The 12,919-nt window shown below is 36.7% G+C and overlaps 1 protein-coding gene and 1 long non-coding RNA gene across 8 annotated transcripts in view; one reads left to right on the top strand and one right to left on the bottom strand.

Moving 5' to 3' along the window:
• Positions 1-12,919, top strand: part of LOC106008414 (uncharacterized) — a 30,047-nt gene that overhangs the window by 5,024 nt on the left and 12,104 nt on the right. The gene's annotated exons all lie outside the window — the stretch shown is intronic.
• The window catches only part of Hycc2 (hyccin PI4KA lipid kinase complex subunit 2), a 73,042-nt gene continuing 64,649 nt past the window's right edge, over positions 4,527-12,919 (bottom strand). For all 7 annotated transcript variants that reach the window (XM_021249739.2, XM_087200379.1, XM_087200380.1 and 4 more), the window contains one exon: positions 4,527-11,814. In XM_021249739.2, coding sequence (XP_021105398.1) covers positions 11,213-11,814 — 602 coding nt within the window. In that variant the 3' untranslated portion in view covers positions 4,527-11,212. The remainder of the gene's footprint in view (positions 11,815-12,919) is intronic.

Here is a 12,919-nt window from a genome sequence, read left to right as displayed (position 1 = left end):
TCTGAGTTAAATCTCCACTACTGCAAAAACAAAACAAAAAACAAATAGAGGCCACGGGTGCTACTCATTGGTTAGAGCCTGCCTAGCATGTATGAGGCCCTGGGTTCCGTTCCCAGGACTGTTTACAGAATTTTTTTTTATTGAATGTAATAGTGTTTTGCTTAAATTATACATATTTTAGAACTATGTAATGACCAGCATGACCTGGCCATAAAAAAAGGTTTTCATTTGAAATGTGTGTTAAACGCTATTCCCTAAAAGTGCCAAAATGGTTCTTCAAGTGGGTTTTAGAAGCTAGTCCCACCTCTTTCTGTTGTAACTCGCTGAACAAGATTTGGGCTGTTACCAGTTATGTTACTAATTATATACCACTTCTAAAGGTTTTTATTATTATTATTTTTGGTACTGGGGATCGAACTTGGGTCCTTGTGCTGGCGAGGCAGGCGGTGGAACCACTGAGCTAAATCCCCAGCCCCCTAAAGGTTTTTAGATGCTAACCACAAGAGGCTGTATCTCCTCTCTCCCATATACTTAAAAATAACATTCCCTCATAAAACAGTTGTAAGGCTCTGATTTCCTCCCTTGCTGGCAGGATTTTGTGGGATTGGAGTCAGAGGAAATGAACTGTCAGATATTCTCAAGTTTTGTATTTTTGGAGTCTCCTCTTTCATTATGCTCTACACTAGCTTTTCTTAACAAGTTTTTTCATATGTGTAACAAACAGCAGAGGGATGAGACCACCTGAGCAGGCTAGTGAAAGCAAAGAGGTACAGACTATTCACTTGGGCAGAGGTGGACTGATAACAAGCAAGAGGCCACCAGCCCCAAACAAACAAAAGGCAGGAAGCTTTATAGAGCATTGAAAGATTCGGCATGTCTATCACATGTAAGGGTCAGAGCAAATATTTGTGGTTGGAGTCCATGCAGCGATCAAGGCAAGTATGTGGATATTTTCAGGTGACTTGGCATTGAAAAGATGCTGTACTTTGTAGTTTGTTGTCTCTATGTTGGGAACATCGCATCTTGTGTTCTGTGTCCAAGATAGTGTAGCTTTTGCCGGGTAGAGATAGCACTTGCATTGGCTGCCTGTTTTGTTGTGGTTTTTTGTATCTTGTCAAACTGTAGCTTGGAATTTAAGAGCATATTAATTAACCTTTTCTCTACCAGCTCAAGTCTGACAATATCAAGCACAGATAGACCATTTTCTCATTTTTCCTGAGGATGATCTACAACTAGAACCATTGTATGAGCATGTGCATAAGAGAAATTTATACTGCCGGGGATTTTAGCTCAGTGGTTCTGTCACCTGCCGTGAAAGTGCAAGGTCCCAAGTTCAATCCCCGGTACCAAAAAAAAGAAAAGAAATTTATAGCTAGGGATGCTTGGGATATTAGGGCAGGATTCTTTCATGGATTTTATTTGCCTATTAATAATTTAGCTTTGTTGCAATCTAACTCCCCCTTTCTTTCCATCCACCACAAGGGTCTTAGCCTTACAGGGGATAAGACAGGCATTTGGCAAGTATCCTTAGTAGTTGAGAATGATCAACACTGCATGAACCTGTAACCTAAATGACGTTCAAGTGCCCAAGTTTATAAGCCCAAGAGTTTGGGTTCAATTCCAGACCCATTGGTTACTAGCTTTATGACTTTGGAAGATGAACTTTACTCTTAAGAGTAACTGTACTTCAATCAATTTTTACATGGGTCCAGTTCAATCTTCTACAGATACCCAGCTTTCCCAGCACTATTTGTTGAATAGTGTATCTTTCTTCCAACATATGCTTTTGGCCCCTTTGTCAAAGGTCAAATGGCTGAATGTATCTGGGAATGTTTTGGTATCCTCTATTCTGTTCCACTGATCCACTTTTTTTTTTTGAGTTAGGGACTCCCTTTGTAGTTCAGGCTGGCCCTGAACTCACTGTGTAGCCCAGGCTGGCCTCGAACTCACGGCAATCCTGCCTCAGCCTCTTAAGTGCTGGGATCACAGGCCTGCGCCACCATGCTTGGCTTCCACATTTTTGTTCCAGTACCATGCCATTTTTATTTTATTGTTTATTTATTTATTGCAGTACTGGGGATTGAACTCAGGATTGTGAGGCAGGCACGGTTCCACTGAGCTAAATCCCCAGTCCCATTTTTTTTTTTGGTACAGAGATCAAACTCAGGACCTTCTGCTTGTGAGGCAGGCGGCGGCACCACTGAGCTAAATCCCAGGCCCCTGGCCCCATTTTTATTTTTATATTGTTGCTTTATAGTTGATAAAAGCTTGAAGTCAGGAAATGTGGTGCCTCCTACTTTGCTCGTTGCCCAAGATTGCTTTTGCTATTCTGAGTCTCTTCTGGTTCCTTATGAATTTTAGGATTGTTTTGTCCAGGTCTATGAAGTACTGTTATTTTGATTGGGACTGCTTTGAATCTGTTTAACACTTTTGGGTCTATGGTCATTTTGACAATTCGATTCTGCCTATCCAGGAACAGGGGACATCTTTCCTTTTTTTTTTTTTTTTTTTTTTTTTTAAGTACCAGAGATTGAACTCAGGACCTTGCACTTGTGAGGCAGGTGGCCGCACCACTGAGCTAAATCCCCGGCCCGCCATTTTTTAAATGTCTTCTTCAGTCTCCTTTTCCAGAGCATGTAGTTTTCTTTGCAGAGGTCTTTCACTTCCTTGGTTAGGTTAATACCTAGTTATTTCATTTTTCTTGATGCTACTTTGAATGTTATGGTTTTCATAATTTCCTTCTCTTTGAATTCATTATTGTGTACACAAATGCTATTTTTGCATGATTTTGTATCCTATTACATTGCTTGAAAGGTCATTAATTCTAGTTTTTCTGGTGGAATTCTTTGGTCTTCTGTATAGACTATCATGTCATTTGCAACTAATGATAATTTGAGTTCTTCCTTTCCTATATGTATCCTTTTTATTTCTCTTGCCTGATTGATCACTCTGAGTACTGTGTTGAATAGAAGTTATGATAGTGGGCATCTTTGTCTTGTTCCTGATTTTAAAAGGAATGCTTTTAGTTTTCCTCCATTTAATATGATGTTAGTTGTTGGTTTGTCATAATAGCTTTTATCAAATTTATCTGATGCTGTGATACTATTACTGCATTTAAACAATTTAGAATAGTGGCGAGCACATCCTAAGCATCTAGTAAATGTCAGATGTTACTGTTTAATACATACTAGAAAAATCTTTGGACTGTAACATATTGTGACCTACCTGGATGAGGACTGAATGTGTGGAAGAATAGTGCTGCTATTCACCTAGGAATATCACAGTTGTACTACAATACCTTAAAGGAAATGATTTTTATTGTACTTTTTTTTTGTCCTGGGGATCCAACTCAGGACCTTGTGCTTGCGAGGCAGGCATCAGGCGAAGGCACCACTGAGCTAAATCCCCGGCCCTATTGCTGTACTTTTCTGTGTATTTTCCTAGAATTTAAAAATGAGTTAAGTGTGACAGTTCTTGTAAAAGACAAACATTTGAAACTGTCAGCTGGTGAATCTCATTCTTTCTAATGATCCAGAATGAACAAACAACCCTCAGGCCTGACACATTGGCCTGAAGCCATTTTCTTCTGGAACTGCGTCTTTGGGTTGGGGCATAACAAACATGGTATCAGAAAGACAAATGCTGTTTGTATTGCTTACATCTAAAATAAAATGGAGCGTATAGTTTTGATTCATAGCAAGGACTAATGGGAAAAAGGCACAGAAATCTTCTAGGAATCTCCTGTAAAGAAACGAAAGAGAGCGTAGAGCCTCAGCCCTTGACAGACTCATGTTCCTAAAGAAGACAACACATCTTTGGAAACACAGTGTGGGAAAGACCAAGATGTTTAATGATGATTAATAAAGAGGCACTCTGACACTCCGCAGAAGACTACAGGCTGGTCACAGTGCAGTGGTACAGCATTTGCTTAGGATGGGGAAGGCCCTCAGACTCTCCCAATTGTCAATGACGTGCAAAGTGGTGTGTGTCAGCAACCTCAGCGACTCCGGCCTGGGAGGCTGCAGCAGAAGGATCAAACGCTCAAGGCCAGCTGGGGTAACTTAGCAAGACTTTCAAAATGGAACAGGCTGGGGCTGTAGCTCAGTTGTAAAGGCTTGCCTAAAGGGGCCAGGGATTTAGCTCAGTGGCTCTGCCCCCTGCTTTGTAAGTGCAAGCTCCCAAGTTTGATCCCCAGTACAAAAAAAAAAAAGGCTTGCCTAACATGTGCAACCAAATGAGTTCAATACCCAGTACTGCAAAAAAAGAAGAGTTCAGTGCAAATTCAAGTTCCTACAATTAATATACAGAAATGTCTGGGACATCTCCAGCACCACACACACACAAACATATATACACCCATGTTTTATGTATTAATTTCACTCTTCCATTTGTTATTTCTTATTTTATAATGTTATATGTAATTTTATACATTGCCTTTAATAGGGCATAAAAGTTCAGATATACAAAAATAAAATGGCATACTCTGAATAGAAAGGACTACTGTATAAAAACTCAAGGAAATCCAGTTAAAAGCCAAATAGAGCTGTATTTTTATACTGTACAAAAGAAAATTTACATTAATATAACTAGATACACCTAGTATTACACAACTGTCAAGAAACACAGTATTTAACATCTTAGATTATGTTTCTGCATTGCAGACTGACACTGAACTTTATACATCTTTATTTACAATAACTTAAAATATTTTTTCATCTCTGGCAGATATTTACAAGATGAACAGTGACTGACTACATTTCACATTTCAACAATCAACAGCATTAATCAGTTCTGTAAGACAGGATAACGGCTTACATGCACCAATAAATATGATCTTAAATGTGCAGTTTTTTTCTTCAGCTCAAAAGATGAAGATTATCACTAGTCCTAGGTTGAGAGGACATCACTCAGTAGAGAGAATTTCTACAAACCTATTTAAATTTTCACCAGCACCATTCGCTCAATACTTGGAAAGTTTACAGCAAAGCTATAGGCTGATGCTGGTTTAAAAAAAGAAAACACAAACCCCTGATGTACACATTCCATATCCTTTTATGAAGCAAACATGAGTGGGACATTTCTTGTTTACTTGTCCCTTGTTACAGAGAACAGATTACATAAAGCCAAAGTAGTAAAAATCCTTTAGAAATTGTAGCTCAGGATAGCCAAATTATCTTGAGGAAAAATAATCAGCACGGTAAAATCATTTCATTTAACCAGTTAAACTGAATTTAAATCCAGCCCAAATTTTAGAGTAAGAATAGATTCAATGTAGAGTAGTTTATATTTTAAAGTAACACATGGAACATATATTAATTCATTTTGGATGGTAAAAACCAAACCTGTAGGTAGGGATTATTAGAAAGCCAATTTTCTTTTTCAAAATAACTGATCATTATATTCATGACTTTATAATTATCATCATTTAAAAAAAATATGCAGAACTTTTATCAGGTAACGTACAATTATATTTCATGACTTTAAAATCATTATTTAACAGCTTAAATAAATCTTTAGTTCTTTTTGGTCTATACATTTAAGAAATGAATTTATTTTAGCTTTTATTAACCCAATCATGTTTTATGCAAAGAAAAAACCCAGAGTGAACATGTAAATTATGTAAACAAACCGTACTAGTTTAATCAATATATATTTATTGGAAATTGCCACTGCCCGTTGAAAGAGGTGTATTTCCATAATTTTGAAAATTTTATTTGAAAAACCCACAATATCATATATCATAACCCACAATATCTATAATACACCTCTTTTTATTCAATACTGATGAGCAGACTCCTTAATTTTTGTTAAGGAGACAAAAATGTGCCATAAGGAATAATAATATTTGGACTTATCTTTTAACTTGTACTTTTGCTGGAATACTGACATGTTGCTGACATAGGAAAACCTCAAATGGAATCTTGTAGCTTCTGTACACCTATTTTCCAGGCCAAAGAACCTTTTAATGTTTATTTCCCCATGGTTAGAAAGCAGTCCTTATGTTAAAGGGGATTCATTCCTTAACAAGTGGTTTAAAATTTTTATTTGGTAAGATTTTCTTTGGTAAATTTTGTAATTAATGAAGGTGTAAAAAATTTCCTCTAATATAATACTGAGCTGTTTACAACTCAAACACAGCAACCCAGATTGATATCAATTCTGTAGCTGGGAACAGATTGTCCAATTAGGTTCATTTCTCTCTGAAAGTAAAAGGATCTCTTTATTAGACCTACCTTCAAATACACAATTTTAAAAAAGGGCTCTCTTATACTTTAAGCTACACCTACTTCTATTTTTTGGTAAAATCTATATTAGTTATAGTAGCATAATAGCAGACAAATATGGTTTAATTTGTAAACATTAGGAACACATTCTCTCAAAATTCAGAAGCAAAACTTAGAACCTCTGGTTTCTGTGCTATGCTGCATTATATCACACCATTCCTAGCTTTCTGCTAGATTCCATCCTGAATTATTTGCTTTTGTGACTATTTCTCATAGAACTAATGGCTAAGATTATACAAATATTGAAGAAATGACCAAAGTTGTGGTTGTGTGATCAGGATAGCGGACATGTGCCTTTGTGGGCAGGAAGGATGCATGGTGCTCTCTGCATCAACAGTTATTTCTTGTGTTCAGTGCCAGTATGATTCATCCATTAGGTACACACAACATAATACTAAAATTTGTCTTACATTAGCAGTTATAACCAACTTAGCCTGGAAAGTCGTACCAGTTTGGTGACTCATGATTTTATTAGCACTATTCTACACTTCATCTTCTTTTAATCTGGCAAGTATTCTAATTTTTAAGAGTTCATCACTATCTACTTGGTTTTCATATAACTTTAAAAAGCACTTTTAAAAAAGTAGTACAAATACGTGTTTCAACCAACTTGGTAAAACAATGACAGTAATCATTCAACTTGAAAGATAAAATGCCTCCTGTTCAGACTGTAACACAGCCATAGTATAGAAAAGTTGCCCTAAAATTCTTAAATTTTCTGATCACTAGTATGACCTATTAAACTTTTTAAAACTGAAAAAATACATAACTAAAATACTGATTTTTAAAAATTGACTCTGTAATGTAATCCCAGATCAGAAATAGAGATGCTCCTCCTTGCCAGTGTTTGTACAGTATGCCACCCATTAAGACATATACTAGAATTTTTATTTACAAATGAACATGCAGAGAATTAAAGGAGACAACTGATTGTCAACAACTAAAGTACCAAAAATTGGACTCATACAAACCTCAAAATGAGACAGGAAAAACACCCCACTTCATTAAAATATTCACAAAAGTAATGCAAACAAAATCTGAAAGAAGTTATTCTCAGTATTCCAGTGTCTAATAAATATAATTAATTTGAGAATACACATTGGAAATATTGAGCTTATTAGCTGAGACTACCGCAGTGAAGACATTTCACATGGTATATACACTTTGACATCATGGTCACTGTTCCATTATGGAATTGTAAGCGTCACACCATGAACCTTTTTCAGTTACATAAGGAAATATTGCTTTTATCTGCTCCAAGCACAGTAAGGTTCAACCTCTCTCCACATTGGAAATTAATGTAGTCATATGTATTTAGTCTTTATAATACTCCATTGTACAATAAAGTTAACTGGCCACCTTGGTGACTGAAAGCCAGCTGATTTTAAAAAATTACTTTAAAGTAGCTTAGAAACACTGATCAAGCCATTTTTTTATTTTGCACTTATATCTTCACATATAAACAACATGGCAGCATACAACTGTTATGTGGCAGAAAATCAGTAAGGCATAAATTAGCTTAAAGAATAATGTACCTATCTTTACATCTGTAGAGATACCTACATTTCTAACACTTCCCCATCTATACTTATCACTTTTTTTCTAGATACTTTTCTTAATGAGCTGTATTCAGACCAAAAATGTAAAGCAACTGCAGAAATGGAAAATGTTACATACATTTATCACAGTAAAGAGGCAGTGGGGTGTCAGTATGCATTTGAGGGAGATTAGGTCTGATTCTGGCTCTGCTTCTTAGTTATGTGACCTAGTCATGTCACAACCTCTTTGAGCCTCAGTTTCCTGAGGCTGAATGTGTGTGTGAGGGAGGACACTAGCTAGAGTATCTCTATAGAGTCTCTTCTAGCACAAAAATTCTGATTATAATAAATAGGCACAGAAGAGTGGGTTGGAAAAGGGTGGTGGTTAGGAGGTCAGGATTTTAAATTAGAACCATTTTCCTCCCTATTTTAAATCTTACTTCTAAGTTAACTTTGCACTTTACATTTAAACTTTGTTTTCTAATAACATGATTTTAAAATTTATGTCATAAAGAGCTCCCCAAACCTTCAGATGTTTCTTTGTATTCCTTCCTTCTGACATAGACTGCATCAAATTGTTTTATTATAGAAAACAAGTATTTTGTCCCCTAAATATATTTTCCATAGATGGGTGGACTATTTTTTAAATAAAAGTTAAAAATACAAAAGGTTGAATGATCAAGTATGAATTGCTGACATGTATTTGTTATGGCTGTTGTACACCTGAAATAAACCTATTTTAAATTAAATGCCAATAAATAATGCAGATATTTTTTAAAATTTAGAAAATTTAACAATTTGTTAAAACTAACTCATTTCATTTTCACCATATCACGCACAGCAAATCTAAGACCCTGAATGCAAAGTTTAAACCAAATGAAATGTTTCTTTACTGGTGCCAAATCACATAAACTGAAAGAATGGAAAATAATTACTACAAGGCCATGAAACACTAATGGTTATGCGCATACAAAATCTTATGTTATATGCATAGAGATAAATGAAATCTTTTAAGTTAAAAAAGTTTTAAAACTAGCTTTTCAGGTATAATGTAAGATTCTTAACTAAAGAGAGTATTTATCACGTTTATTACAGCTTTTGCTATAATTTGGTTCTTTTGTGCTTTAACTAAAATCCTTAACTTACATGCCACTATACACACAATTTGTTGAATTAAAAACAGCCATTAGCCTACCTGGTATTTTTTGCCATAAAATGACCAACCTTTGGCCACAGCCAAGATCTCACTTCCTAGTAAGTACAATGTTCCTTACCTTGCGTTCCTGAAACCTTATCTTCTTTAGTATGTGGTACATTCATAAACCTCATTTATTTTGGCTGTTTTAAAATTCTTTTCATTTTTTGACATCCCATAGTAAAATGAAAAGAAATAAGGGATATCTCAAACATCTTTGTGATCTACATGTATACATACCACACACACACACAAATCAATAAATCACCTATCAACTTTTAGCTTTACCTTGGATTTTGGCAATACTCAGTACACTAGTTCAGACTAGTTTTCCATTTTTATATGAGCTGAAATAAGTTACAGACTACCAAATTCAAACAGGTACCTCATTGTTCTTATGAAGAGTCCAACATAAAGTCCCCCATCCACCTCCCTTTTTAAAAAAAAAAAAAAAAAAGAAAAATGCTCTTTAATTAAAAAAAGGGAGAGAGATTTTTTTAAGTATGAAAAAGCAAAAACCATTTTTCTGGTTTTATTATCAAAGCCTACTCTAAGTTTAATTGGTAGAGATAAAATTTTAAACTTTATTAGAATACTTGCTTTCTATACACTTTTTCTTTCACAATAATAAAGTGAAACTGTTAAGTGTACAAAGCACTCCATTGTAATTTGTGGAAGGATAATTTACAGAAGTTCAAGTTAAATACTAATATCCAAAAGTATAATATATTCCCTTCTTTTTCCAAACATTAGAGCCTGAGAGTCAGAAGAGGTTATAATAGTGTTATCTACCCAAATCAAAATAAAAACTTTTTTAACCAGTAATGTACGTTAGAGCCTCTTAGCAGGTACCAATGCTACTCACATACATTCAATATCTTGCTTCCTGGCATGATTTCCAAGTTTTATAAAAACAAGAAACTCTGCAGGTATAATGATTAGAAGATACACAGATTGCATCACATTAAACACAAAGGCAGTGTGGTCCTTACAGGAGAAATCAAGTCAGTACCCCCTGGTAGAAATGTTCTATAAAAATGTGTCACATTGAAGCATCAGTGTTTTCAGCCAATTATCTGTCCCTGATATATTTCCTTGGAACATATGATCTTTCAGGACCTTCAGTTTCTTAATCCAAAATATTTGACTGAATTTAGGTACATCTAGAAAGCAGCTGAAAGGGTTTCTCCAATTGTCTGACATCACAGAAAATGGACTGAGAAATCCCTCTCTTTACCTGAAGACGTACAATTCTACTTCAGTCATCATCAGCTCACAAAAGAGAAAAAAGCAAAACAATCAAAACCTTCCCTCACACACTAAACAAAACCCCATCCCCCCCACAAAACCGCAGCACCAAGTCAATCATTCCTGGAAGCAGAACATGCCCCTTGGATTCTGATTTGTCAGCTGTTCAAACTTTAAGGAGAAAAATGACCTTAAACCTTTGTGGGAAGAGGGAAGACATCTTAATGACTAGAGAGCCACTGAGAAAGTGCATGTCAATTACACAGTCAACTTAAGAGCCCCACCCTCAAAGAAGGTGGGGCTCAAACTGATTTAAATGCCTTAGTAATTGAACATTTATATCATCCGGATAAAGGAAATGGGAGGAAAAAAGTGCCACCCTCATTTTAATGAAAAAGTGCAGCAGTCCACCACCTTCCCGTGCTTCTTGAGAAAAGGATTGCACAGACTCAGAGAAGTCCAAAGTCACAGCAGAATCTCTGAGGCACTCCTGGTTAGGAGAACAAATATGATCCAGTCATCTTCATAGTTCTATAGAGTATGTGAATAAACCCGTTTTTGTTTTGTTTTTAAACAAAAGCCAAAGAATCATTTCATAGGGATCATATCCAGCATTTCCTCTAACGTACCCTCAGTCTCACAGTGTTGAAATGGGACTGATCCGCCTACGATGGATTGCACATTACCCAAGGAGAAGAGAAGGCATGGAAAGGCAAACATTTTACACCGCTTCACAACACACTTACAAGGAACAGGCACAGGAGATGTGGGAAGGAGAAAAAAACCTTATTGCTGTTTCCATACAAAATACAGTATGAATATCTAACTAAACCAACTCAAATCTGATTGTGATGACCAGTATTTTCACAATGCGGGATGAAGTGTCTTCTTGCACAATGAAACGTTCGGTTACAAGGAAAGCAGAAAGAGCAGAGAGGTTGTTGAAGCTACACCTGGGATATCAGCTGCATGTTGAAACTTGGGGAGCGGGACTGCTTGGTTAAGGGGGCTCCTGGGCTGAGAAGCTCTTTCCCATCACCAGCTTGACCCAACCGGTCTTCCTGGAGGCTGATGGTTGAGTATCGGTTAGCACTGTTAGCTGCTAGATTGGTGACTCCCTCTGTGCCGGCCCTGATGCTGGTACCTGCTTGACTGCCATTTACATAGTCAAAGGATTTACTTGAGGAAGCACTGGCTGTCCGGATTAGACTCAGACTACTGGTTTTTGGCACCACCTGGCCAGCAGGCAGGCTCAGGTGTTTCTTCATTGGTGTCAGCTCAACTGAATCTACACTAAGGTCAGTTGGCTGCTGTCCATACTGTTTGCGCATGACTGACTCTCGAGGGCTCTCACTGGATCTGATGGTGGAAGTTGCTTCTTTATCTTTGGCTGAACGCCCAGTTGCTACTTTGCGCAAGCTTCCCCTCTGAGAAGAGGAGGATGCTTTGGTCCCAACTGGCTGGCTGCTGAGGGAGGCCCCTGATGAAAACCCTTCATCTGCATCATTCAGGTTTACAGACTCTTCTCCTCCATTTATACTTTCAGCACCTAAAAGACAAAGGAGACAGACTCAGCAATAGCAATAGCTAAATTAAGAGGCAGCTATGAATACTGACTTCACCTCCTGAGTAATGTTTGCTACAGGTTGGCAAAGGCCTTACTATCAGCACTTCATCTAAGTAATTTAGGAAAATAAATCCTGATCTACACAAAATTCTAATATACTTTTGTGTTCATTTAATTTAAATTAGCCCAACTTTGGTAAAACTATCCAAAACGCACCTAAATATACTAGCAATATTTAGACACATAAAACTAGGTAAAATATAACGTTTTGTTATCATAAAGCTTTATAATACACCCTGACACTGATTTAAGATGACCACAGCTACCTATTTAAAAACAGCTCTTTTCTCATATTGTCTTTAACCCACTGTGGGACAGACTGTACAAAAGAGACTCTCTTCTAATTTCAGGTATCCAGAATTATACCAAAACTCATTTAAGCATGTAGGACAAACTCCATTCTAACTACAATGATTTTTTTTTTTTTGGTACCGGGGATTGAACTCGGGTCCTTGCACTTACATAGCAGGCGGTGAAACCACTGAGCTAAATCCCTGGCCCCTAAAATTTTATATTTACTCAAGTTAGCTGTTTCTATGTAACTTTACAACTTTTAATGTGGAACTAGTACATTTTCTTACAACTAAAAAACTACATGGTTCTAGAAATTTCACAATCCTATTTTGTCTTATGGACTTATCTACTCACTGGTCTCCCTCTTATCTCTCTCTCTCTCTCTCTCTCTCTCTCTCTCTCTCTCTCTATCTATCTTCCTTTCTCCCTGCCCACCCTGGGTACGAGGGATTGAATTCAGGACCTTGCATTTGTAAGGCAGGTGTGGTGCCACTGAACTAAATCCCAGGCCTCTCCCTATTTTCTTGATCAATTAATGTGAAGGAAATACTATCAGGGGGCAGGGGTAGGGCATCTAGCAAGGGCAATTAAGGAGGACCTTTTTGGTCAGCTTTATGTATTTCTGTAATATTTTAGATTCTTAGCACTGAGACATATTATTGTCGTGGTCACAAAACACTTTAATATTAATGTTTCATGTAGAATCTGCATGGACTTAATGAAAGAATCTTTA

Source organism: Heterocephalus glaber, unplaced genomic scaffold (genome assembly GCF_053883595.1).
Source record: "Heterocephalus glaber isolate CG9 unplaced genomic scaffold, H.glaber_assembly_v1.0 deba00001743, whole genome shotgun sequence".
In the NCBI taxonomy this organism is placed as follows: Eukaryota; Metazoa; Chordata; class Mammalia; order Rodentia; family Bathyergidae; genus Heterocephalus; species Heterocephalus glaber.
The sequence above is the reverse complement of the archived record's forward strand: the minus strand, read 5'-3'. Positions and strand labels throughout refer to the sequence as shown.